The sequence below is a fragment of the Phoxinus phoxinus genome (genome assembly GCF_949152265.1).
Source record: "Phoxinus phoxinus genome assembly, chromosome: 18".
Lineage (NCBI taxonomy): Eukaryota > Metazoa > Chordata > Actinopteri > Cypriniformes > Leuciscidae > Phoxinus > Phoxinus phoxinus.
This window is the reverse complement of record NC_136893.1, coordinates 6,340,648-6,367,706: the sequence shown is the minus strand read 5'-3', so window position 1 is coordinate 6,367,706 and position 27,059 is coordinate 6,340,648. Positions and strand designations below refer to the sequence as shown.

Genomic DNA, 27,059 nt, shown 5'->3' with positions numbered 1-27,059 from the left:
CTAGAATTGCACTCCAGCTAAAGCCACATGTCTGACCATGTTATATTTAAAATTTGAAGATGATAAGTCTAAAACTCTGTATTTAGTTAAATGTTTTTCAAGATCCTGTCATATGACTTTATTTTTGATTAGACTCTAAAATGCAAACTTGTGTTTATTGTCATCTAACAGTTATAAGCATCTATTCAGTCTATTGTATCTATTGTTTTGTGGTGCAAACGAGCCCCATTCAGTGTCAGTGTCTCTTGCTCACATTTACACCTCTCCAGCCTGCTTATGGCCCTAAATATGCTTTTCTTTTGTTTGCATTATAATGGCTAACGAATGGCTATTCACGCTGTTTCAACCCCTAATTTCTTTCATAGTTCTCACCTTTCACATTTATAACTGTATCAAATGCCTTTCTTAAATAAAGAAACATTTCAGTAAGCATTCCTATTTAGAAAAAAATCATAAAAATAACAGTTATATGGCAGGTGCACCTAGAGAGCTAGCTAGCATGTTAGCTTAGCACACCATCAATACACGACAATTTATGAGATTAAAACCATGTTTGTGCTCCAAACTTACTTTATAGCGCAAGTCGAGTGTTTTAAATAACCTTATGTGAGCTTATTTGGCTTCAATAAAAAAAAATCAGACAGAAAATATATGATTTGATATTATTCTGCACTATTGTAAAGTCTATATCGATTAGCATTACATTATAAATATAATCTATTATTATAAAAATACCTGACATGGCTCGAAGAACACAGGTAAATCAAATATCATTGCAATCATGTTTATTGTCTTCAAAACATCTTTATCTGCATGTTACAGCGATCTCTGATAGCTCTGTTTATGTCAGTGACGTCCTGGAAGGTCACAGGTTATGACTTCTTCGTGAGCTTCCATATTTGGAAAAAACTGTGCAAATGGCGCCCTCAGCCTGCTGTATGGATTGAAAACACAGTACATCAGAGTATCCAGCGCTCTTTATGTATACATCGACGCATTTGGATATAAATTCAATAAATATTATTCCTGTCTATAGAAATATGATGTAAACCTATGAGAATATATCAATATTTCTCCAAATCTGCACATTTTTGAGCCAAAAGCCCTGAGGAACGTTGTTTTGTCACGCGTTCTTATTACAACAGCACCGGAGTTTTTTTATGAATGGACGCGGCTGATGCTCATAATTCATATTAAAGGTATCGACTAATTTTTTCATTACATAAATCCTGACACAAATTAAGACATAACTGTCACTATAAGTTTCTCAGAATACAATAGTGGTCAAATACTGAAACGTGAGACTTATATATTTTTAATGATGTATAGTTTGTCAAGGTAATAACATTAAATCTGATAGTAACTTTGAACTATGTAAAAAAAAAACGCTTCAGAGCGTCCTGGTGAAGGCTAACAGGTTTTAACTGTTTGGTTACTGATATTCTTCGAAATATCTTTCCTTGTGTTCAGCAGAAGAAAGAAATTCATACAGGTTTGAACAACGTGAGGGTGAGTATGACAGAATTTTCATTATCCCTTTAAGTCTGAGAGCAACTTATGCGAGTAATGCGACATACTGCTGATATTTACGTCCTTGTCTACTCGAGGAGTGGTTCCTCAACAGTTTTTTCCCCAGTCTTACAGTTCTATAGCGGTGAATGAGAGACAACATTAAATATATTTTTAGTGTTCCCATTTGCTCAAATAGTAAAAGAAAAACTCCACAGTAGAGTTTTCACAACTTTCAAAAGAGGAAACAAATAGAGAGAGATTGATAACGGCAGTCAGAAGAAAGAAAGATGTCAACTTTACCGTCACTCCCACAGCCGCTGATAACTGCAGAAATGTAAGCTGTTCATTACATTAAATATAACTGTATTGAGTTATTTAATCATAACATACACTTGAGTTTACATTGTGAAGCTTGCGTGTGTTTGATTCAATTCTTCGTGAGTTTATGTAGGCTACGAGGCTGGCAAATGCAATCGAATCAAATCGTCAAAATCATACGAGCTTCAATACAGACTCTATACACATCTTACTTTTGATTTGAGAGAGAATTTTAGGAGGAGATAATATCATACATGCTCTGTCATCAAATATGTATCACATGATGACCAGCAGATGGAGCTACAGGCTAATATTTGTATTGTGATGAATTATGACGAAAATTCTTATCTGTCTGTTTTTAATTATTATTTAGCCTAATGTTTGGTCCTGCGTGTGATATGATCTAGTCTTCCTCTGTAGGCTTATTTTAAAACGTAACAATTCTGACAAGTCATGCAATTAAAAACTGTAAAAGAAAAAAGAAAAAGAGAAAAACTTTGTAGGCCTACAACATAATCTTTGCTTTCGCATCCGTAAAGGTCTGCCTCTCTCTGGACTCTTGCAGGTTCCGGGGCCCACCGTCAGAGCTGGTATGATTGCCCAGATCACTTGAATAAGCCCGCTCTTTGAGACACGACTGCATACGGGTGGTGAAGCGGATGGACAGTTGGATGAAACGTTCAAGGTCGATGGCATCAACGTATGCAGCAAGATGCAACCGCACTCGAGGATTCAATCCCTACCGATAGGTGGCGAGGAGCGAGCGCTCATTCCAGGCGCTGGCGGGATGAACTTGTTCTAAAAGGTTTCTAAACTTGAGAGATGATAAAGTTGCTCACCCACTGATGAATCTCCAACAGTTTTGCCGAAAACTTCACGAAAGTGTGTGACGAAATCATTCAGGGACTAGGTTACAGTAAAAAGGTGAACAACAAGTGCTGCTAAAGTCTTTTATCTATTCATCAGTATAGAGAAACAGTTTCTGTCTGACAGACTTGCAGCCTTTAACTGAAAAGATTTTCTCTTTTTCAGGAAAGAAGGGCATTTCTCTGGCCACTTTATCTGCCAGATCAAAGTCTTCAGTCATGTTCAGATGGACCATCTCAGCCATGACGCACTGACGCACATGCTTCAGCTCCAGAGGTAGGAAAGGAATATAGTGATCAACCAGATGATGATCTATGAGACTGGAGTGCTGAAATCCACCTGTAAAATAAGACAAATTTCATATATGTAATGCAAGAATGTAACAATATATGTGCAGGTTTAAGGGAAATTAAATGTAATAATTAAAAAAATATAATGAATAATGCTTTGTTTATTTACCATTTCCATATAAAACGTATCAAAAACATTTATTTAAATATACTTTAAAATATACTTTTGCCATTAAAAAAAATTTGATATTGGAAAATATATTTATATTCTTTCAATACACACTGTTCTTATTATTTAAGATGTTTTGAGAGATTTTAGTCTCCAGTTCATTGCTGTTCATCCTGATCTCTTCCCGGTTTTTGCCTTCTCTCCAGAAATCCAGCGCCATGTCGACAATCACACTCCCACCGGCGTTACTATAAACACAGTTTCTCATTAGTTGGGTCGATCTTTTGGGAGAATAGAGGTATTCAATAACCACTCAGCTTGAATTAAAACAATTAAATGTTTTACCTGAGAAAGATGAAGATTGCATTATGAAATGATACTCCGTCTACACGGGCATTGTAGTCCAGAAAAGGTTTTAAGGTGTCAATCAGCTGAGGATGCATCTTGTCCATTTCATCAAATATGAACATGGAGCGAGGAAACGAAGATACTTCATCAAGAATCAATTTCTTTAGTTTTTCCTGAATATACAGAACATGCAAATGCTTTTAAGAACATGCATTTTTTAAATCATTTTTCAAGAATAAGATTTACTATGCTTGTAGTATAGTAACACTTACTGTAGTACAGTAGCTATGGTTTGGGTGAAACTGTTGTTGGTTCATATAATTAAAGGATCAGTAAAAGGAGTTCACTCTCCTCAATGAATTTGGCCACGCTCATAATGACAAAATGTGAAATGGCTGGTCAGAACTAAATATCCTAAAAGTAAAATATTTGTCTTTTGTTTGTTTTAGATTCAAAACTGCTTAAAGGAATAGTTCACCCGGCCATAAGATGTATTTTGTTCTGTAAAACATTAGATTTATGCTTAAAACAAGGTAAAGCCATTTGGGATAAGACAAATAAACCTCAAGATATAATTTCTAATGTATCTTCCTAGAAGTTAAGACAAAAATCCTGATTAATATAATAATGTTTTGCAGTGGAAGTTATGTTATTGAGCTTTAATGACATGATGTGCAAGCAGCTTCAGCTTCAATACAGCTTGATCTAACCATGCACCCATGTTTGGATCAAATGTGGACAAATCCAATCGTTGGTTGAAATTTTATTACATTTGAAACCCAATAGTTGTTTGTCCATATTTGACCCAAATATGAGTTCAATTTTTTTAGAGTGTGGTTATGCGCGACTCCACAGGGAATTATTGTGGTCTTGCTCACCAAATTGACTGGCTCTGGCACAGAAATCTATTGAAAAAACACTTGCAACAGCTAGGCTACCATATTCGCTAACTATGGATTATGTAACATGAAATATGTATTATTTACTTACACTGTAGATGTGTGAATGTTCTCTGTGTGGGAAATGGAGCTCAGATATAAACATGTGAACATGCTTGCTGTCTTCTCCTTTTTTGTAAATGTTTCCTGCGATGATTTTAGCAACATGATTTTTTCCAGTTCCTGAAGTCCCATGGAAAGACAGAACCAGTGGTTTGTTTGGGTTTCTGTCAGTCATAAATGACGATACAGCTTTGAATACAACATCAGACACGATGTGCTGCCCATAGAGAGATTTATTTAAATCTCCCTTCAAACCTGAAAGATGAAGATATGTGGTCAAAAATATTGTTAGTAGTTTGCAATGATAATGTAGGCTATACTAAAAATGTATACTGTAACTTAGAATTTATAGGCCGCCTACTATAACTATAAATAACTGAGCAAGCACAAAACATTTTAACAAGGTTGCCTTTTGTACCAAAAACAACCACACCTTCAATATTTTGCAAATTTCTCATAAATGAGAATAATGTTATTGTAACATTTAGAATAATAAATGCTGAATTTCATAAAGTGAATTCTTAAGAAATATACAAACACAACAGTCTCAAATAGACTAATTTCCATATCTCTCCCTTTTGTTCAAAAAGCACTGAAACATCATTTAAATTGACGACGTAGAAAAAAAAAACTTATCACATGTTTACGCGAGATAAAAATGTAGCACTACTCTTCCAAGACCCCCCAAAAACTTTACACATTGCTGGAAAGTTATTTAAGTTTGCAAAATTAAGTTTGTGACATTCGAAATCACCGTATATTTTGGAAATATAAACAACAAAACATCTGAAGCGTAAACTTGACTTCAATAGGCCTACATCCGATACATTATTCTCCGGTTACTCACGTTTAGTGTCAAAAGGCAGCAAACCGTCCCATTTCAAAAAGACGTTAAGCAGATAAGAGCCGACAGCCGCAAACACATCCAGGAAACCTGACGCTAATGTTATATTAGACAACAAAAATAAAACGATTAAAAGATTTTGCGCTAACAACATTGTGAAAGCTAATCACTCAGGTTTTCCAGTCTTGGTTTCATTTCAAAAGAACTCGGAGAGGGGAACTGACGAATTAAGAAGAGTGAAACTAGGCTAACGTTACTCCTTCAGCAAACATCCGGCTTCCCCGCTGTTAAAGCGGGTACATAGGCTATTTCAAAGCAGCTTTACACAAAATGATTACAAGTTAGAGTGCTTTGTTATCAGGGGTGACTGTAATGAATTTCAGAAATGTACTTTTAGCTAACAATGTAGGCTATTACAGTTTTTTTTTTTAATTGGTATCTAGCATCAGTCATAGCCTATAGGCTACTGAAGCCACATGTTCAAAACTCTTCACACATTCCTTGAAACAGAAGTCTGAATAATTTTTCATCGCTTTCACACAAAATGCATTCAATGACCACATTTTTCAAAATCCATGAACACTTTTGTCATTCATGTGCAATTGCATTAGGCCTATATCATTGATGGATGTTGTAACTAATGTTGACATACATTTTCTGGAAAGCTGTTTTGTCAACATATCACAAACGATAGGCTATGTTGTGAAAAGCGCTGTTAATTGAATTGAATTCATATATCATCTGCAAAACACACTCTATTTGCAGCACATTTTTCGAATGCTACACACTGCTTTTACTGATAAAAGCACATTCAAATCAGAACGATTGCAAATCCTGTGCATTTCTGTAGGAATTATATTGAAATATAAAATCTTAGCAGATTATTTACAAAGAAATTACAGTTTTTTTTATTGCTAACAATCACTGTTCATTACTCAAGCCACATTTTCAAAACTCTTTAGTCTGCAAATGCAGATGTATCAGATCTGCATTGCCAACATGAATATTAGCCAAGCAGTTAATCTCACTTCCAAAACTCACTCTGACCAACAAAACACTTCATATATGTCTCAAAACAACTTGTTTCACCATAACACTGACAACAATTCTCATTCAGAAAACATACTTGTCATTCATAACACACTGACCTAAAAAAATATACTAGGGAGCATTTCATAAATGACCAACTTTGATCTTTGAAGTTTGAATGATTTTCATTTAATTATAGGATGACATATTTTCATTTTACAGCACAAAGAATGAATGAGAAATGCAGCATTTGTTTTTCTATATCTTTACATATAATTTACTTGCAAAAAAAAAAAACGAAAAAAAAAACATATTCCTAAAGCAATAATTACGAAAACAAACAAACAAACTAACAAACAAACAAACAAACAAACAAAAATCAGAACATGTCTATAATCCAGTGTGTGTGTGTAGCTGTGTCAGGAGGCCTTTCTGTGTGCAGTTTGTGCTCCAGTTTACCTCACAATCAAAGACATACAGGTGAATTAGAGAATGGAAGTTTGCCCGTAGGTGTGTGTGTGTGTGTGTGTGTGTGTGTGTGTGTGTGTGTGTGTGTGTGTGTGTGTGTGTGTGTGTGTGTGTGTGTGTGTGTGTGTGTGTGTGTGTGTGTGTGACATGTTGAAAGTGTTTCCCATTCGACTGTATGTATTATTTCCTTAATGTTCATGTTGTTACAAATAATAAGACACTGAGTATGTGGCATATTTAATGTAAAAAAATTAAAAATCATTAATAAATACAAAGCCTTGAACAAGTGAAACTTGTGCTTCTCTGTATGAAAATATGATATTTAAAAAAACAAATATGATATTTTAAAAAAAAACATGTATAAACATTAGGTTTAAAACGTATTTAAACGGCTCATAATAAAAAAATAAAACCATGCAAACAACAAATAATAATCTTAAAACAAAAATCACTGGACTTAATGACTACAGACTGTGGTCATGAAGTCGTTTGAGCTGGCCTACCTGAAGGAAGGACATCACTGGACCCCCTGCAGTTTCATACAGAGCAAACAGGTCTGTGGATGATGCGGTCAACATGGGACTGCATTATATGCTGCATAATTATAACAAATAAGGCTATATTTAAATAAAGGCTTGAAATATCGCACTTTGCATGTAATGATTCTATAATATATTAATTTGACCCTTTAAGTTGAATTACTGAAATAAATGAACTTTTGCACGATAGGCTATTCAAATTTTTCGAGTTTCACCACTTGGCAAATAAAGCTCATTCTGATTCTGATGATGCCCAGCAGGTGGAGCCAAATATTCACAATTCAGACAAGAGTGCCGCTGGGGGTAATAATACACTGACTGAACCTCGAATTCAACATCCACAAAAAGTCATAATTTTGTAAACAATATGTCAAAATAGTATATTCAGGTTTACATAGGGACATCAAATATTTCAGTAAGAAACTAAAAAGTGAGTTAAAAACGAATAAGAGCCAGGAAGACAAATACATTGAGGTAAAATGAACTATCTCTCTTTGGCGCCTCTAGCGGCTGGATCCAGGCACTGCCGGGATCTCTCGGCTAAAGGTGATTGAATGAATGGGAAACGCTTCCATGGCTGAACCAGACTCAGAGTAGAGGGAACAGCCCCAGACAAAGCAGCGAGAAACTTTCACGCTGATAATCACCAGTCCTGTCTCGCCAAGCATGGATTTCCTCAAGACAGAGCTGGTGAGGTAGACTCGGCACATTTCTGCGGGGATGAAAGCGACATTGGCGTGAATTTGAAGTCCTGCTGCCGCTGAATGGACGAGCTTATTTTCTCACTGAGACTCGATCATGAAGCTTTACGATGCAACAGGTTAGTGAGGAGCGAGTTTCGATAATGATCAATAATCCACTGAATCATATACGATCACTCTCCGATCACTCTACGATCATCTTATTGGTGAATTGGTCATGTTGTAGTCCATGTATTAATCGCTGAGATGCATAAGTAAACAGCATGCACGCTTACCGAGCCATTGAAATTACAATGCAACATAATACTGGAGATCAAAGGAGATGCAGCCATATCTCTGGCCTGTTATGCAAACCTGGGTCTACTCTGCATTCATTATTATGTGCATGCAGTGCAAATATATTGTGGACCAGTGACAAAGATTATGATAAAGAAAAACTACTTTTTAAAATCTAGAAATTGAATTTACTTTGGTTTCATACATTTTATAACTTTTTATACAATTTTATAAAAAAAAAGTTTGATTTAATGGCTCTGAAATGTCAAGTGTTGTAACATTCTTGTTAAAAGTACTTAAATACTTGTTATTGTACCTTTTAAATATGTGATTGACAACTTAATATTTATTTATATATATATATATATAAGTATTTCAGCCTTTTTTATTTACAATTACTGGACAGTTACACCATGTTGACATTTTACATTTTAAACCAGACAAAAAAATATATATCAGCATTAATTAATTAATTCACAAAATCTGTTTTTCATATATTTAATGTCTTTCTGCATAATTTTATACCGGTATCAAAAAAAGAACAAAATTGGCATTATATATATTATTTTTGTGTGTATTACTTTTCTGAGCACTAGATGCAACAGCATGAACTGAAAACTGTAGCTAACTTCCTTACAATGTTTTCATTAACAACATTCATTCATTGTATTGTATATATCTTCAGGTTAACCTAGTTTGATTAAAGAGATAAATACTGCCAGGGGTGTAGATCTCATTCCAACTTCACTTCACAAATCTGGTCGTAATGTTGACGATTAGATGCTTACCCAAACTTGGGTGATGTGTGCCATCTGGGATCTATGCCCCTGGCAGTAAAAGTTGTGTTCATTCTCCAATCATCGTGGCAGGAGTCTTGTGTGACCGCTGGTGACCCCCCCACCAGCTGTTCCAGTGTGGATTTCTACCTCAGCACAAAGGACGTAGAGTAAAGGCACACATCATGGTACCCAACAAGTGGATTATGCATCCAGGTCTTCACAAATCGCCTCCCAGAAGTTGGCTTGGCATCCGACTACGTCTCAGTAAGTTTGTGTTCTCCTCTGACTTTTATAAAATGTAAACACAAACTGTTTTTGAAATTTCAAGAAAAATGTTAGCTCTTAATGACTTGACAGATGAATGACTTCGATTGGTCTGTCTTGGCGCTCTTGCATATTCATGTTTCGGCATAACTTTTTAAGTTGAACAAATGTATGATGTTGATGCTTCAAATACCATAAACAAGTCAGCCAATAGTCATGGTTTGATATTAAAGGAATTACATATTATATATGCGACCAATGTAGCATATGCACTGTCTGATCATAGTTTAGTAAGTATTGTTTGGGGTTTGTGTGCCGAAATGTTAAGCAATAACACTTGGTCCTGTGTGTGTTTGTAATGTATTCGTCCGGTGGAATTACACCTTCTTTATAAAATTGGAAAATTACGATATTTTTATGCATTTTATGATATTTTTTTTGCATTTCTGATAGAAAGGTGCATTGTGGCTTACTGGTTTTGGCCAAAATATTTAAGATATTCTGGTCCCCAGATATGGCTCAGGTCACTCCTTCAATGTTGCCTAAATCTGTAGGGCTTTTTTTAACCATGTTATCATCCGCCAAAATAAGAAGTCAGATTCCTAACCCTAAAAATGATAGCTAAAGTAATAGTATTGCTTGACTTTACCAGCACCATAAATGCATAAGCACGCATAGCGAAAAGTCCAATAGAATAAATAAAAAAAACATTAATTTAGAGATGTTTTGTTGCTTTTATTTGGACTTTATTTGAGTTTTTGGATGATTTGGCCATTCTATACTACTACTTTCAACAAACTGACATGCATAGAGGTTTTTTGCTGTTTCCAAACATTTTCCTGCTTGATTATATTGACCTCTGCAATCTCGAAAAGATTAGCCTTCCAGTCTGAATGGTTATTTATAGAAACCCAAACTAAAGTGTGGTGTACGCCAGAGGCTTCTTAGCTCAGCGGGGGCTGCAAGTTACCCTCAGCGTACCAGACCACTCAAGCCTCCCTGAAATACATGGGTTTAATCTCCAAGCATCTGGTGTTTAAGGCTTGTCTGAGAAGGAGCTTCTGGCTCACTCAGGTTTGATTAGTCATTTTATCTTAACACAGTTCTACCTGGTGTGTTTTTCCTCCCTCATTTTGGATGCATGATGTCAACTGACTGCCCTTTAAGGCTCTTAGCTTGATATGCTTCCTGAAAATGTTCATTGCATCACAGTATAAGACTGTGTTTTAAGTTGGTTACTCTTGCATCCAATAATTCTTTGCCCCAAACACTGGCAAATCCTTCTACTTAGACTAATCTTATTAGCTGAATTGTCAAGTGGTATTTATTTACCAGTTTGTGCTTCTCTGAGCTACATTTGGTTTGTCCAGTGGTAGTCAGGTTTTCTAAAAGTTACTAAATGCATGAGGTCATCACTAAATTATAGCTTAATTCATGTTTGTGTTGTCTGTTTGACTCTTCTTTGCCATTTGCATGTTAATTAAGGGGCCGCTTACACGTCATCTTTTTCAACTAAAACCGTAAAACTTTTTAATGCGTTTTGTCCGTTCATTTACACTACAACGGCGTTTTGGGGGTCTGAAAACGCAAACTTTTGAAAACGGCTTTTAAAGTGCAAGTTTTGGAAAATGATATTGGTAACGTTTCCGTGTAAACTACAAAAACGAGATTTTGTGAAACCGGTAATGTCATCCGCATGCATATTACGTGTTCAGTCTATAAGCGCATAGTGTTTCTTTACAAAGTCACATCGCCAACTACTGGCCTGGCATGAATAATACAGCGTTTTTAGTCGTTTTCGTAGATCTGTGTGAACGGGGATTGTTTTGACAACGTTGCCGTCTGTATGTGAAAAATGCGATTTTTTTGTCTTGGTAAGGAACCACCTAGCAACCAGCCAGAACTCCATAGCGACTGCATAGCATTGCCATTGCACTTTGAGTTTTGTATGGGCGAAATGTACAAATATAGTTATTCATGCTACAAAAAAGCATTTAAAATGTATTAAAAAAGGACATTTTACACAAAAACGGACAATTTTCTTGTCAATGAATTGACTGATTCATTCACAAGCGCTTAGTTTGAATCAAAAGTCACGTTGCATTGTATATTATTAAAGTGATCAGAAGTAAATGCGTAATGAATTATCGCTGGTAACTTAACTCACATTGATGCAATAGCCTTTACTTAAGAGACTGTATTGTTAGCATGACTCCAAAAGTCAGATGCAACCCCCTACATACACACAAAAACACACCGCAGGGTTATTGCTATCAGCTTTTCAAGTCCTGAGATGATGTAATGCTCATGAACAGGCTCTCGCAGCTGTTTGCCGTTCCCTCCACCGTTCAACAACGCTCTTAGCCCTACAGCTTTCCCATCATCCCTCACTCTGTCACGCTTTCAACTTGCTTTTATCACACACTAGAAAGGCTTAAGACTGTGCTATTAGCATATTGTTCTTCCTCCAGGTCCTGCCCTTGGTTTAAGTGCTTGTTCAGCTATTAGACCCGTTGAATGAATGAGATTAGCTGTAATTTAGCCGTGAACTTACAGTTGGAGTCGTTTGGTTTGTTTGACTGTTGGAGCCTGGAGGTGAAATTTGTGTTCCTTCATTTAGGTCCCAGCTGAGATGAGTAATGAAAATGTTCACTAGTATCCTATATACATACTTCACTGCAAGACTTTTGGCTGAAATAATAAATATAGGATTTTTTTGTCATAATAAGGAATGCTTTTAGACTAATATTGTATTGCACTGGTATTCCACAAAAAGCTTCCGTTACATTTATAAAGTTATTCAGTCAAGAGCAGTGAGTGATTTTTTCTTTGTCTTTTGTTTAACATTAAAGGGGTGGTATCATGCCCTTTTCACAAGATGTAAAATAAGTCTCTGATGTCCCCCGAGTGTGTATGTGAATTTTTAGCTCAAAATACCCCACATATATTTTTATATAACATGTTACAGTTGTCACTTTTTGAGGGTGAGCAAAAACGCACTGTTTTTGTGTCTGTTCCTTTACATGCAAATGAGCTGCTGCTCAGGGGGCGGAGCTTCAAGAGCTTGTGTCCTTTTACCTCACACACACATGCACTGAAAATTTCAAAAACTTTTAGCCTTTTATGTTCAAACGAGTCAGACAAAGATTGAGAGACTCAAGAAGAAGTGACAACATGTAGACAACATTTCTGAATGGTTAGTTGGTGAATTTATGTAGCTTGTTGTGTGTAGTTATCTTCTAGTCATTGATTTGCATATTCTGTCTTAATAATCTATAAATCATGTTCCGGGGGAGGGGTTTATGTAAATTTTAGGGTTAGCGATGACACTAACCCGGGAGTAATGTCTGTAGTCCCTACCAGCCGTTTGTTAGTCCTTAAAAAACGATTTCTTTAAATCCCTTTGCTTTGAACTTTGAGCGTTGTATCTTTACAGATGTTGTTTATGCTCAAACAGCAACATTACACACTAACAAAAGTAAAAAAAGTGAAATCATAATCAACACCCCTTTAATGACACAGATAGCAACAGGCTTAAGACCGAACTCGCAGCTCGCACAGAGAAAGCGCATGGGTATTGACTGATTTGGACGTTAAGTCTAGGCTTTCAAGGAGGGGTGAAAGCATACCGCTTTAAAGTAAAGGAATGGCATGCGCACAATGATCATTTTATTTTGATTATCCAGTTTTCATAATTGTTGGACTTGGAAGCCAAAACCATGGCATTCGTGGCTTTAACACATAAAGCTAATTTCGTACTTTTCAGTTCGATTTTATTACAGTCAGTGATACCGCTTGTGATTTATTTGATTTTTTGGTTAAATATTTTAGAGAATATTGAATTAAAGTATTAACATAGGTATTTCGCTGGTCTTAAGATCGACATGAAACAGAAGTCGCGACAGTCATCCCTATTGTGACGTATATCTGAGTGAAACTCGAACAAGAAAAAATGTAGGGCGGGGCTTGATTTTTGTCCATGGGAATTGATTGGATGGTTGTGGATTTCTATTGGTGGATCTCATGTGGGTTGTTGTCCCGCCCACGCACCAGTAAACATGCCATCAGAGAAGAGAAGAGATGTTGCTGCAAGGTATTTTGATAAAAAAAAATCAAAGAGGGCATATAAATAAATAAAAAAGATGTTATTGTGCACGGATAAATTATTTATTATAAATACTGCAATATTCCATTAAAAAAAAACAAGAATTGTCGATTTTAGTGTAATGAGAATTGCCTCATAAACAAATAATCTTTGATTTTGAATTTCTATGGTGTCATCTCGTAATAATTATGATAATTTGGACAACACATGAATGCAGCAAAACTCTTTAAAATGAGTCAGAGAGCGGTATGGTTTTTTTATGTTTAGATTTCTAGTCATTACATGTTTCTAGATTGTGACTAAGCAATTGACTGTGTAGTGTGTAGCTCTAATGTAACTTCTTTAGCTCTTGGTTTCTTGGCTTTATGCTCTGTTCATTATAGGAATAGCCCGCTTGTGTCACCCCTCTCATCCGTGTGCCGATTACGGTAGATTAAAAGGGCCCTTTAACAAGAGTTCATGCCATCACTTTGTCCCACGCTGACTTACTACTGAACATCTTCCCCCACCCAGCTTAAGTCCATTTAGGCGGATCTCAGCCTTGTGTTAATGACCACGTCTCTGCCAAGGATGAGCTCTGTAATATCTGCTTGTGTACTGAGTGTACAGACGGTATAGCTTTTCATTACATCCTAAATACCCCTGTGCTGTTACAGTAACAATTTAGGGATTTTGAGTGAAAGGCATATCAGTCATTTTCATGGCTGTGTCCACCCAGTGAGAGGTAAAGTCTGGGTGTTTTAATGTGTAGTAACCGCACATTACCTGCAGACAAATTGTCGTCGACGATTGTCAATAGCTGGGTTTCCATCCATGTATTTTTATGTGAATTTTATTTTAGATATTGCTTTTTTTTAAAGCAATATGGTTGCTACTAGGTGATTGTTTACTAGCCCAAGTAAAAAAAATCCCATCCTCTATGATATTCTGGTTTCTATACACAGGTTTCTTGTATACAAACAATACCGGATGCGCGCGCATCCAAGAGGCAAGACCGCTATATTTTATGCCGAGTTCTGTAAAAGAACATTGTAATTAACGTAGATTTCGCATTGTTTGTAAATTCTTGTTGACTCAATAATAAACTGCAATTTCAGAGTTGAATCTGTTTGCTTGTGTTTCATTTGCATATTAATATAACATTATGTAAAACGTTAGTTAGTTGACTAGTATGGAATTGTCCAACTAAGTTTGCGGATCATAAAAACATGACATACCCTATGCATTTAGGTTAGTTTACAGCACTACAGCTCCGCGTTATCTCTGCTTCTGCTAGATATAGCCGTAAAGACTGTTGCTTTCTGCCTCTTAGATGCGCGCGCATCTATGTGATGACGTTGCACAGAAACCCGTGTATGGCTCAGTCTGATTTATTTTCACCTGTTTTTTTTCTAAAGTCTGGTCAATTAGAAAAGGACGAGCACACCTTCTTAAAAAGTCACATGATTTTGAGGTCTCATTCATGTCTGTGGCATATATATATGGGATGATTATGCGCTGTTTAATATGTAGTGTTTGGGGATTGAACAAGGTCAGACAGTGAATTGTCTTCAGTTAACATCTTCAGTTTGTTGTTGTGTTGCAAATTTTGAAATATTATTATAGCATTTCTAGTATTTAAGGGTTAAGTATAGCATATGATAAGGCCGTTCAATCTAAATATAGGTTAAACTCTGTTTTCCACTACTTTTGCAACCAGAGTATCAAACTGTTCTCCACCTGTCAACACCATTGAGGCTTGGAAAACTCACTCCTGATACACACACACTCATTCTGCCTTTCGGTCACATGTCTGTATGTTTCAAACTCTATTACGTAAGCACACTTTATATGCTAACACAAAATATTTATGCCCTCTGTTTGAGTTTAAAAATGACGCTGAAGTTGCAGAGGGAAAATCTCAGATTCATTGTCTGAAGTCTGCTTGTTGCGTCTCGTTCTCCAGCTGCCTGAGCGGCCTGTTCATATAAAAAAGCTGCAAGTTCAAAGCCAGGTTCTGGATTACTACCATATGTCTGCAAAGCCAGACTCCAAGAGTAAGTCTGCCCCAGCCGTACCCTCTAATTTCTTATCCCAAAATTGGACATTTGAATGGCTGTGCAACATCGTCCCTCCCCCTATGACTCTTGCACGGTGCGTTCTCACAGTAATTCTTCTCTGCAGGATAACTGAAGCCATCTTATTACAACAAGACGTTTCCAACGTGTTCCTTTGACGCTTAGGAAATGCCACGTTTGAAATGATGTCATGTTGACATGCGTCCACCACTGCGGAGCGGATATCTTATCAGGAGACACTGCTGGCCGGTGTCCATCCACGGAAACAGCTGACATTGTTGTAGTCACACGGCATTCATAACGCATAAATCTCCGAAAAGGAGGACCGGGGCTGTAATCAATGCAGAAATGTCTGGCTTTTATTGTTTGTGCAAATCATAGACAAAGTTCACTGTCTGTGTAGGAGGGGTTTGCAAGGGATCTTTGTTTCTCAAATACTGGAAGGTATTGGCCTAGTCTGTCAATCCCAGCATGCACTTCGCCCCAGTATGAATACAACATTTGTCTGGTAGTGTGGGTTGAACACCCTCTGACAACCAGGCCTCTTTGCCCAAACTGCTTGCACAGACTTTGACACCAATGTGCCTGTTCCTCGCAGACTTGGTCATACTGATTGTAGAGAGAAGAAACTGAGGAACATCTGACATGAAGTTGAAGAAGAAGCACCGTCAACTTCTCAAAAGAGATGCGACATTTTCGTCAAGACATCGAGCAAATTAGAAAGACTTTAATTTGATTGTTCTTGCCAAGAGTTGTAAGGGAATTTTAGGTGTTCCCGTCTTGGCGTACTGCAAGATTTAAGATTTAAGAAGCGAGGAACCCGTCATACATTCTCAATTGAGATTTATTGTCACGAGTTACATTGGGGTGCTGTGAAATGGGTGCCAGGATATCCTCGGGTTTGGAATGTAGGTCCGGTTTTGGCATGCCTAGTTGCACACTTTTATGGGTTCGTGAAACGGGATTAAAGAAAGGTTTAATTGTTCGGGAAGATGAGGTAACTGCAGGTGGCTGCTTTATGGCGAATTGTTTTAGATTGACTATATCCAGTTAAGGGCACATCAGAGGTGGACGTCAAGATGACTCGTTAGATGTCGAGTGTTTATTTATTGTACGAGTTGGTTTTGTTTCCTTTTAAAGTAGCCTTTAGAAGATCAGTTAGCGGGGTGCTTAGTTTCGCAGTTAACGTTTACAGCCTCGTCCTTCACAATGTTCCTTTACTGGAGGAAACGGGGAGCATATGAGCTCGAGACACTACCATCTTTTTTGACACAGCGGGGGGTGGAACGGTACTCTTGGTCGTCCCCACTGGATGTCATCCATGATGTTAATGGTAAGGCTGGATCATTTCCCAGAATACCTTAACTCTTTAGTCACTAACCATGAGACGTCATTGTAGTACACTTCAATCTGAGATGGTACTTGCTTAAACTTCAAAATTTTTATGTTGTTGTTGCATCCAGTTCATGTATGTATGCGTCAGATACACTATGGCATTGGCCACTGCATTGTTTCCTGTTGTTTGTAGCGCTACATTAAGCTGTTTTTCATCATAAGACCTCTCCACACTTCTTGTTAACTTTGTATGCTTGCTGCCTTCGATTTGTGTGTTTTGAAGTTTTTGAAAAACGTGTTATGGTCAATCATTACTGCCACCTCCATATTCTACTCTTGCCCTTATCCCTATGCTAATAATAAAAGTATGTGATGAAACTGGACACACTGTTTTTCATTAGTCTATCATTCAGTCCACGTCAGTGCTTTATTTGTTTTTCTCACAACTTATGCAATCCAAATTTCTCCCGGAACATTTGGGACACTCATCTGGAGATGGAAAGCTTCAACACTGAGTCTCTTCTTTGATCTCTTCCATTCATAAGACGTGTAATTAAGGCTGATCCATTACCGAGAGCCGTTCTCTGGCCACTGCGGCCTACAGAAGAGGAGCGTACTGCATTTCTAAGTGCATACTTGTCCTCTCGAATGCCGTAATTAGTCTGGGGGATTATAATGGTGGGTCATGGCTCACTTTGGTGTTTGAGGTAGTAGCGGTGATGGGAAAATGTCAGAAACTCATAGTGGATTATGCAGTCATTTTATAAGGCACTTTGCTGTAAGATTAGCTCTACTGGTGCCCTTAAAATGGCCTTATTACTGTATGTCCTCGAGATTCAAGTGTGTGGCCTCTTAAGTCCTCTCTGCATGTTGTATAAGAAGCAGTGCTGGAGGCATGGACGTCAGAGACTTGCTGTCAGTTTTCTGTCAATGGCATGCATGAAAATCACTGAAATGTGCTTATTGTATTTTTAGTTTTTCAAGCAGACAATTTTTTAAACTTCGTACAGAAAATTGTAATGTTTCTAATTCGATTTGACTGGACATTGTCTAATTAAAATAAATAAAAAAATATTTTTTTACATCTGGTTTTCAGCTAAAAGGTCAAATCTTGTTCAAATTTTTTTACAGAATACAAACTTACTTTGATATGGAAGCTGATTTCTGCCTCAAAGAATTTTAAATTCTATTTCTCGTAATTGTGACGTTCTCATAATCTGAGAAAAATATTTTATAATTATTATTTTAAATTTGTGACTTTATGTTTCACAATGTGACATTTGCAACTATATCATTCATAATTGTGTCTTATTTCACACAATATGACAAGAGTGATAAAGAAAATCTCTCACAATGTGACTCTTATTTTAAACTCTTTTTTTTTTTTTTTTTTGACTGCATTATTATTTATTTTTATTCTATAAATGTGCTTTCGCATTAATATCTGATAACCAAAGTTATTAAAGCATGTTGTCAAAATTCTAAATTGGTTTAGGTTGCAAATGCAGTTTTGCTGTTTAGTAACATCTCATCTAATGCATTGGGAAAGGAAGCATCTCTCTCTCATGTTCCTTTTAGAGATGCACCGATTACAATTTTCTAGGCCGATTCCGATTTTTCATTGAGTTTGACCTGCCGGTACCGATTTAATTTTTTCTAACCATTTTACAGCACAAACATTTAAAAAAATAATAAAACATCATACATTTACCCAAACTGAATAATAAAAACCAGTTTAAATGGATACATTGTCTATAAATATTTTTGAGTCTTCATTTTCTTTTCTGACATAGCCTACTCCAGTTCTTGTTAAAACACACTAGACAATGCAAATGCTGTGCATTTTGGGCACTTTTTGTGAAATCTCATTTATTTTGTCCATCAAAAGTGTGCTTTCACTTTAATTGAGTGTGTGCAGCGCAGCAAAAATAGACTCAGCACCGAAACCCCCGCTTCACTGCTGCTCACGCGACGCTCCTGCTTGACGCTCACGCGCTGTGTGAACGCACTCATTGATTAACATGCACGGTGAAAAAAATATGCGTTACTCATGCTTGCCGTGTGAAATGACCGTAATTCACAAGGTTTCCTACATGTGCGTTCCGTGTGCATGTGTGATGCTGATGTTGTGCGATGTTAATCATGCGGCGCCCGAGTGCATTTGACCGGCTGGCCGCCGGTCATGGTGGATCACGTGAAAATCAGCCAATTCCGGTCACCAGCCAATCAATCGGTGCATCTCTAGTTCCTTTCCTTTTAGGGTGTGCTGCTCACTTGGCAGTTTTGGTTTGATTCAAATGAACCCTGGTGTGATTGCTCTGTTAGTGCGGTTCATTTGAATAAGTGTGAACTCTGCCACCCGAACCCTGGTGTGCACCAAATAAGTGAACCAACACAGCTGAAAAGATGGGTCTCGGTCAGCTTCCAAACAAACTCGGGTGTGATCCAAAAATGCTAATTAATATGAACGCAAGACGAACCAAAGACATAAACAAACAAAAAACGGGACATGATGTCACAAGATGTGACCCTGAAAAGGACAGAATGCTCAAGCATACCTGTTTTTTCTCGTCACAGTTCGATACAGGCATCAGAACCAGCGTCTCCTCGCAGCAGATCTTCGTTTGTGTGTGATGGAGGAATTCCTGCCGCTGTTTTGAGCCCTTACACATTTTATAAGCTCTTCACAAGTTCTCAGATCCATCATACACCATCATATGTAGGCTACGCACATACAGCGAGCGCATTTAGCCCAGCATACAGCATTGTTTTGAATGTGCAATAAATTCCATCATGAAATATAGCTACATCATAAAAGCCGACCAATTAGGTTGTGAACACATCCCTATGCATTTGGGTTCTGGATATTTAGCATTCAATGTTAAAATGCCAATGTGAACGCAAAGTGGACCAGGACTATAGAAAATATGCTTTTTGTCCTTTGTTGTGCATTTGTAAGCAGTTTGTATTGGGTACATATGCAATTCTATTAGCCATAAGTCAGTTTAATGTGTAATGGGATCCTGTTCATCATATAGTTTTAAACCCTTTTATTTTCCCATGAGGTGATGCAGCAGTCTCTGACAGTCAAGCGAAACACCTCGTACCTTGGCAGGCTGCTGCCGTCCACCATCTGTCTTCTAGTAGACGCCTCGCGTTACATAACTCTCTCCAGCGTCTCCGGCTGACGGGGAGGTTTAGTCTTCAGAGCGAAGCATGAGAACGAGGCAAGACATCAGACAGCAGTTCCAGTAGTGTGCCAGTCGCCTCAGTGGTACAGGACAGAGGGATAAATTCACCACTGATCTAAGGCATTCCTCAAATTCCTTGTAAAAGCCCGTACAAAAGCGATACGTAAACATACTCTTAGAAATCTCGTAGAAACCTCCTCTCTGCCTATACATGGTTAACATGGTACAGTTGAGGTCGAGGGTCCTTACTGTGTGGTCTTCTTTGAGGAAGATTATGATAAGGCTGCAGGCTTGTGGGATCGTCGGTTGGGAACTGTACGCCTTTGTTTTATGGATCACTGATTTGTATGATTATTAGAGGTGCTTGCTAAGTCAAGCATTACTATTTCTAATGCTCGTACTTTGGGTTGGGGGCCTAGTATGTAGGGCTGTAAACGATTAATCGCATCCAAAATAAAAGTTTGTGTTTACGTAATATATGTGTGTGTACTGTGTATAATTATTTTGTATATATAAATACACACACATGCATGTATATATTTAAGAAAAAATTGTTATTTATATATAATATAAATTATATAAAAATATATATGCAGTATATAAATGCACATTTTTCTCAAATATATACATGCATGTGTGTGTATATATACAAAATAATTATACACAGTACACACACATATATTATGTAAACACAAACTTTTATTTTGGATGCGATTAATCGCGATTAATCATTTTACAGCCCTACTAGTATTTCACGGTCCAAAGTATTTGGCTTGTCCTGAATGTTTTTTTCTACGAACATTAATTGTTTTTTAATGGCCTACATTTTTATCCATTTATTTATTTAGGTTATTATTCATTTATTTTATGTATTTTATGTAACTAAGATTGTCAAGTCTTTTTTTTGTGTGCAATATTTTTATATTTTTATATTATATTTTTTAATATTAATAATAATACTGATTATATGAATACATTATTATTATGAGTAATAATGTATATTATTATTATATAAACTCAAATACTATTGTAACATTGTTGTTGTTTTTTAAGTATTATTTCTAATAATGAGTTGTTTCGTTTTCTATTATTTGTATTTTATTAAATATTTTGTATTACTCTATTTATTTTATTTATATATATTATAGTTGTTATTAATTTTATATTTTACATACTTAAAGGTAGGCTAGGCAATTTTTGTTGTTTTATACTGGTTAAAACATTCTTTCCATCCTGATAGCAATCAATAATAGAAGTGGTCTAAATATTAAAACTTGTATATCTTTTGTGAAAGTCTCAGGACCAAAATGTTTTCTTCCAATCATTGCATTTGGTCCGATACGATTTCTGTCCCGCCTGTCAACATATGTATTTCCATACCTCCGCGCACCTGCTCGCGCAGACATGCTTATGCTGCGTTCACCATCATGTCGTAAAAATGTGCAGTCTCAAGCGCATCATGTTTCTATGACAACACAATGTCTTTACCAGTTGACGATTGGCTCTTTTACTTAAAAGGCGGGACTTATTCCGCCAAGCCGCGCTTTACACTTTCTCCCATTTTTATAATCATATGAATGAACCGTCTTGTTTAATCTTAAAGTTTTGGTGGTCAGACTCGGCGCAGAGGGCACAGAGATGATAGCAAATAAATAAAAAAGCAATCGTTATTATAGTTCAAAACAAGTAATTATGCGAGTTAACTCGAGTCGGAATGCAAATCTGCAAAGTCACATTTGTCATCCGTCACCGTGACATCAAGTGGACTTTTGAAGCTGAAATAATTAGCTGAGTGGATAAAGCTTTGAATAACGAGAGGAATAACATGGATAGAACTTTCTTGTCGGAGGATTGTAATGCATCATTCTCAGTCAGGAACAATTGAAAGGAGACGACGGCTACTAAAATGTTCTTTTTCGCAACTGGTTTATTGACTTGTTAATTGAAATTTAGTGTGGAATATGTGACGATCGGGTCCAGTCGGGTCTGTGTTTTATTATAATGTTATGTGCTCTTTGAGACATGAGGTAATTTAACGCCGTCTCTCGTGGCGCTTTGCAGACTCCGCTCTGGTTATGTGTTTTGAAGGAGGCGTGGCTTTGGAGACGCTCTGAAGGGAGGGTGGGATCTAATGTTTTCAAAGCTAGTTTGCTTTGCTATAGAAGGTGCAGGTGCAGGTATGACGTCACTTTGTTGGCCAATCGGCAGTTCGCATCACACTGGTTCCCTCGACAAAAATAGGATTTTCCCATAGGCTTTTGGAATATCACAAAAAACAAGCTTTATGATCAACAAAAGTGTGATACTTACACATTTTTTCCACAATATTTTTCTCAGTGAACACAACTTTTATGAAATTTGTGGACCTAACTAAACCAAAGTTGCACAACTTCAACGTCACGATCACTAAGCTTCCAACAACTATTTCAGTTTTTATCAAAAAACATTTTACCAGAACATTTTAGCATGCAACTAGTTTCAGCTTTTATCCTTTTTGTTATTTTTATTTAATTTTATTTATTTTAAATTGTGACTATATTGTAGTAAAAGATTTAAAAAACAGTTTTTACCTCTTCTGAAGTTGGAAACCCAAAAGGTAAACAACTCATTTTATTCACTTTGGCTTTAGAAAATTGGCCACAGTGAGTTTTTTTTCTTTTTTTCTCTGTATTTAGAGCATGACTGCATACGTTGCCGTACGCACATGCTGTCTCACTGTGTGTGTTGAGGTTGACAATACATGTGCTGCTAGCTTGCTTTTATTATTTGTTTGATTTGGGCCTAATCAGCTGTGCTGAGGTCAGACATTCCTGTCCATGTTAAACAGAGAGGAGAGAAAGGGAGAGAGTGTGTGTGTGTGTGTGTGAAGGAAAGGAACAGGAGGAAGTTAAAGAGATAATTAAAGAGATGAATACTGCTGAATCAGACTCTTACCACCTACAGTATTATAGCGTCCTGCGCTAAGCTAAACACGCAGGCCCTACTGTCTTTATTCATTATAAATGTCAAAAAATCACAAGATTATCAAATCTCTTGTGTAATATTTCAGTTTAATCTTATTGTTAACATTTCAGTTTTCTTTTTCTTGTTCTTTTATATTTTTGTATTATTTAATTTGACTTTTAATGTATTGTTTATTTTTTTATATTAATTGTATTTTATCTTCTTTTTTTTTTGCAGAGTAAACTAACAAAGTAGGCTACTATGCTTTTTTTCCACCTGTTTTAACATTGGCAGACGGTTTTTCACCCAAGTGTATGGAAACCATAAATATGAGGAATAGTGATGCTTCCCTGAAACTCTATAAACTGGTGAGCCAGCGCAGGCAGCTGGTGCTGTGGTCAGACACTGTTGTCTCGTAGTTTTAGGTTTCTGACTCATGACACTCTTGATTCAGTCTAAAGCAGTGGTTCCCAAACTGAGGCATTTCATATCCTTCTGTGTACCTCCTCTCTTCCACTTAGAATGCAGTCACACCTTTTCCATGATGGGACAGTATTTGCAGCCTTAAATTGATTTTCAGATACATTTTCTTTTACATATACAGTATATGAAGGCAAAGTTGTTCTAACCCTAAATGTATGCGCGTCATGTTTTATGTCAAATTATTATCCCATTCATTGAATTAAGCAATAAATTAAGCTAAATAAATAATTTCAATCAAATGAAATTAATATCAACAAAAGCCATTTTTGCTCTGTAGTGACACAAGCTGCATCTAGATGCATTTACAGTTTAATCCTGCTCAGAGGTGGCATTAATGTAATTACAATGGCATATAATAATGTTATGAGATGTAAAAAACAAAAAGTCAATAGAGAATTATGAAATGATGGTAAAAACCAAGAGAATACTTTTAAATATTAAACTGAAACCGCCAGTAGGCGGTTTCAATGAGTGAGTCAGTCTTAATGAGTGAGTCATCGAGTCATTGATTCATTCATTCAGTAATGAAGCAAGTGGCTGTATTTTGGATGAAGAAAAATTGGATGACTACTACTAAATTCTGAAAAAACAGAGATTCTAATTATTGGACAAAAAACTTCCTCCCGTAATAACCTAGAGTACTGTCTAACACTTGATGGCTGCTCTGTCAAGTCTTCGTCGTTGGTTAGGAACCTGGGTGTGCTCTTTGATACCAATCTTTCATTTGAAAGTCACGTTTCTAGTATCTGTAAAACCACATTTTTTCATCTTAAAAATATATCTAAATTACGCCATATGCTCTCATTGACAAATGCGGAACAGTTAGTTCATGCATTCATGACATCAAGGCTAGATTATTGTAATGCTCTACTGGGTGGTTGCCCTGCACGCTTAATAAACAAACTACAGCTGGTCCAAAACGCAGCAGCTCGAGTTCTTACCAGAACCAGGAAGTATGATGACCATATTAGCTCGGTTCTGTCAACACTGCATTGGCTCCCTATTACCGGTAAACATCGTATACATTTTTAATAGGGCTGTCAAAAGATTAATCACGATTAATCGCATCCAAAATAAAAGTTTGTGTTTACATAATATATGTGTGTGTACTGTGTATAATTATTTATATAAAAACACACACAATCATGTATATATTTAAGAAAAATTGGTTATATTTATATATAACATATTTATATATAATATAAATAATATAAATGTATATACAGTATATAAATGCAAATATTTCTTAAATATATACATGAATATGTGTGTATTTATTTATACATAATAATTATACACAGTACACACACATATATTATGCTAACACAGACTTTTATTTTGGATGTGATTAATCGTGATTAATCTTTTGACAGCCCTAATTTTTAAATATTGCTGATTACTTACAAAGCACTAAATGGTTTAGCTCCGCAGTACTTGAGCGAGCTCTTAACGCATTATAGTCCTTCACGTCTATTGCGATCTCAAAATTCCGGCCAGTTGATAATATCTAGAATATCAAAATTGACTGCTGGCGGTAGATCCTTTTCCTATTTAGCACCAAAACTTTGGAACAGTCTTCCTACCATTGTCCGGGAAGCAGACACACTCTGTCAGTTCAAAGCTAGATTAAAGACACATCTCTTTGGCCTAGCATACACATAACACATTATAGACTTCTATAATTCAATGTTAGGCTGCATAGATTAGGTCAGCCGGAACTGGAAACACTTCCCATAAATCTAAATTTGTTCTGCATGGTAGTGTGCTTAAAAAAAACTATTTTACAAAGGGACATAGTTGAAAAAAGTCAGTAATGTAGTGCGATTTGCTAAGGCGGCATACTCTGCACGCAATCTACCATATGCACGCTGCTTGTGTGGATGAAGTCAGTTTTTAACCACAAAATATGAGGCAATTTGACTGGATGTCATGTATTTGACCTTTTACCGCACTACTATTTTCTTATTTTTACACTAGAAGTGACATTTTGCCTGTTAGAAATACATGCTCGATTTTAATGTTTTTGTTGTTCTTGTTGGTTTTAAGGCGGGGTAGAATTAAATGAACTGCAAAACCAACCATTTTGTTTGCGAACCCCATCGTTACGCGTTCCTCAGTTTGGGAAACATTGGTCTAGGATCCGATACTGGGGCATATCACTGGCATATTACTTACACATTTAAAGCAAAAGATCTCCAGATGGAAAAGATGTTCATAATTTTTCCTGAGAATATTGAATCTGTAAGCGGAGAGGAGAATGGAAAGTTTTTGTTGGGTCGACTTCTATAGAGGAGTGCTCGTGGCTGTTAATGTTAACTGTCCTGAAACTCCCATCTACATACAGACACACAGATCTTAAAGCATATGAGATGATTAGTACTCATAAAATGAATGTTTATAGTGTGGTCAGTTTTAGTTCTGCACTGTGCTAATAAGAAACGCCTGTTTATCCAGTCAAGAATGAAGCGAAAGTGATATTACATCTTGTTTGTTTTCTCTTCTTTTTTTACTTTTTGTTATTGTTGTCTTCTTCCTTGTCCTGTTTATATCCTGTTAAAGTTCCTCTGTCTGTCCGACTCGTCATGTTTTGTTTTACTTTTTTGTTTAGGTTAGTTTTTTTTCTTTCTGTGTGTGTTGTTTTGCTTTTTTTAAAGAACACAACAACACCCTAGCAACCACTCATAACACCTAAACAACCTTTATAGCATCAATCCGTTTAGCAACACTGGCAATATGGTGGTGACACTTGCCACTTGCACATTATTTTTCTTCTTTTTAATCTTTCTTTAAAATTTTGAACAAACTTGAAATGATCTGACTTATGATTTTCAATTTCAGGACAGTTAAACAAACAAAAGAACACCACAACACCCTAGAAACCACCCATAAGACCTTAGCAACCTTATAGCATCAGTCCAAAATAACTCCGTAAACACTGAGTGTGAATACATTAGCGCAACACCCTGGCAATGTGGTGGCGACACTTGCGCTGTCGTTTTTTTTCTTCAGAAAATGTACACGTTTATCGGCGGTTCTCTAAGGTGTTTTAATGTGTATCTGTGTGTGATTCACTGTTGCAGACGAGAAGCCGGCCCAGGAAGAGGAGTGTGTGGTGTGCCAGCATCCAGACTGCACCGAGCGGCGTCACGCCTCAAAGGTAAGACACCCGTCCCGAAGAACGCTGCGAGATCTCGCTTTCTCCTGGTTTAGAGGATCAGAGAGAGGCCTGCTGGGATATGAGGTCGCCTCTCTGGCCACCAGACTGTGAAATGAATTCCCTCTCATAAGCTGATGCTCTCTGACACAGGAGAGCGAGCAGAGGAGAGCAGGGAACACAAGTCAACTCTCAGGAATTCTTTGATAACTTTCCGTGTGCTTTGGGAATCATAGTCGGGAATGAGGGAGACGACTGTTATTGTGTTGAGGGGAACGTTATGCAGCCGGTTTTGGGTGTAAAGGGTGACATGAAACTACTTGTATTGTTTTGAACGTGTGTGTATTTGTTAGAAACTCTCAGTGATTTGATTAAAGCTTTCATCT

The 27,059-nt window shown here is 36.8% G+C and overlaps 2 protein-coding genes and 1 long non-coding RNA gene across 7 annotated transcripts in view; 2 read left to right on the top strand and 1 right to left on the bottom strand.

Annotated features, from left to right (window-relative positions):
- Positions 1-1,367: 1,367 nt before the first annotated feature.
- LOC306985613 lies at positions 1,368-4,557 on the top strand. The gene is made up of 4 exons (XR_013794834.1): positions 1,368-1,509; positions 2,396-2,754; positions 2,863-2,973; positions 3,363-4,557. It is a non-coding gene; the product is annotated as an uncharacterized lncRNA (long non-coding RNA).
- On the bottom strand, positions 1,861-5,865 carry LOC306985605 (torsin-1A-like). Of its 2 annotated transcripts, XM_079588042.1 has the most exons (5): positions 5,353-5,865; positions 4,495-4,760; positions 3,502-3,677; positions 3,271-3,404; positions 1,861-3,036 (listed from the first exon to the last, which is right to left on the bottom strand). In XM_079588042.1, exons 1-5 carry the CDS (start codon positions 5,501-5,503, stop codon positions 2,786-2,788), a joined length of 978 nt encoding a protein of 325 aa, XP_079444168.1. In that variant the 5' UTR covers positions 5,504-5,865; the 3' UTR covers positions 1,861-2,785. The 2 variants fall into 2 exon arrangements, with proteins under 2 accessions (XP_079444168.1, XP_079444169.1); XM_079588043.1 differs by lacking the exons at positions 4,495-4,760; positions 5,353-5,865 and adding an exon at positions 3,777-3,910 and having other exon boundaries at positions 2,749-3,036.
- Positions 5,866-7,923: 2,058 nt separating this feature from the next.
- The window catches only part of plekhg5b (pleckstrin homology domain containing, family G (with RhoGef domain) member 5b), a gene marked incomplete at its 3' end in the record, with an annotated part of 69,601 nt that continues 50,465 nt past the window's right edge, over positions 7,924-27,059 (top strand). For 2 of the 4 annotated variants that reach the window (XM_079589626.1, XM_079589627.1), the window contains exons 1-3: positions 7,924-8,205; positions 9,232-9,405; positions 26,600-26,676. In XM_079589626.1, coding sequence (XP_079445752.1) covers positions 9,324-9,405; positions 26,600-26,676 — 159 coding nt within the window. In that variant the 5' untranslated portion in view covers positions 7,924-8,205; positions 9,232-9,323. Of the gene's footprint in view, positions 8,206-9,231; positions 9,406-16,115; positions 16,901-26,599; positions 26,677-27,059 lie in introns of those variants that run through there. The other 2 variants (XM_079589624.1, XM_079589625.1) reach the window with 2 other exon arrangements.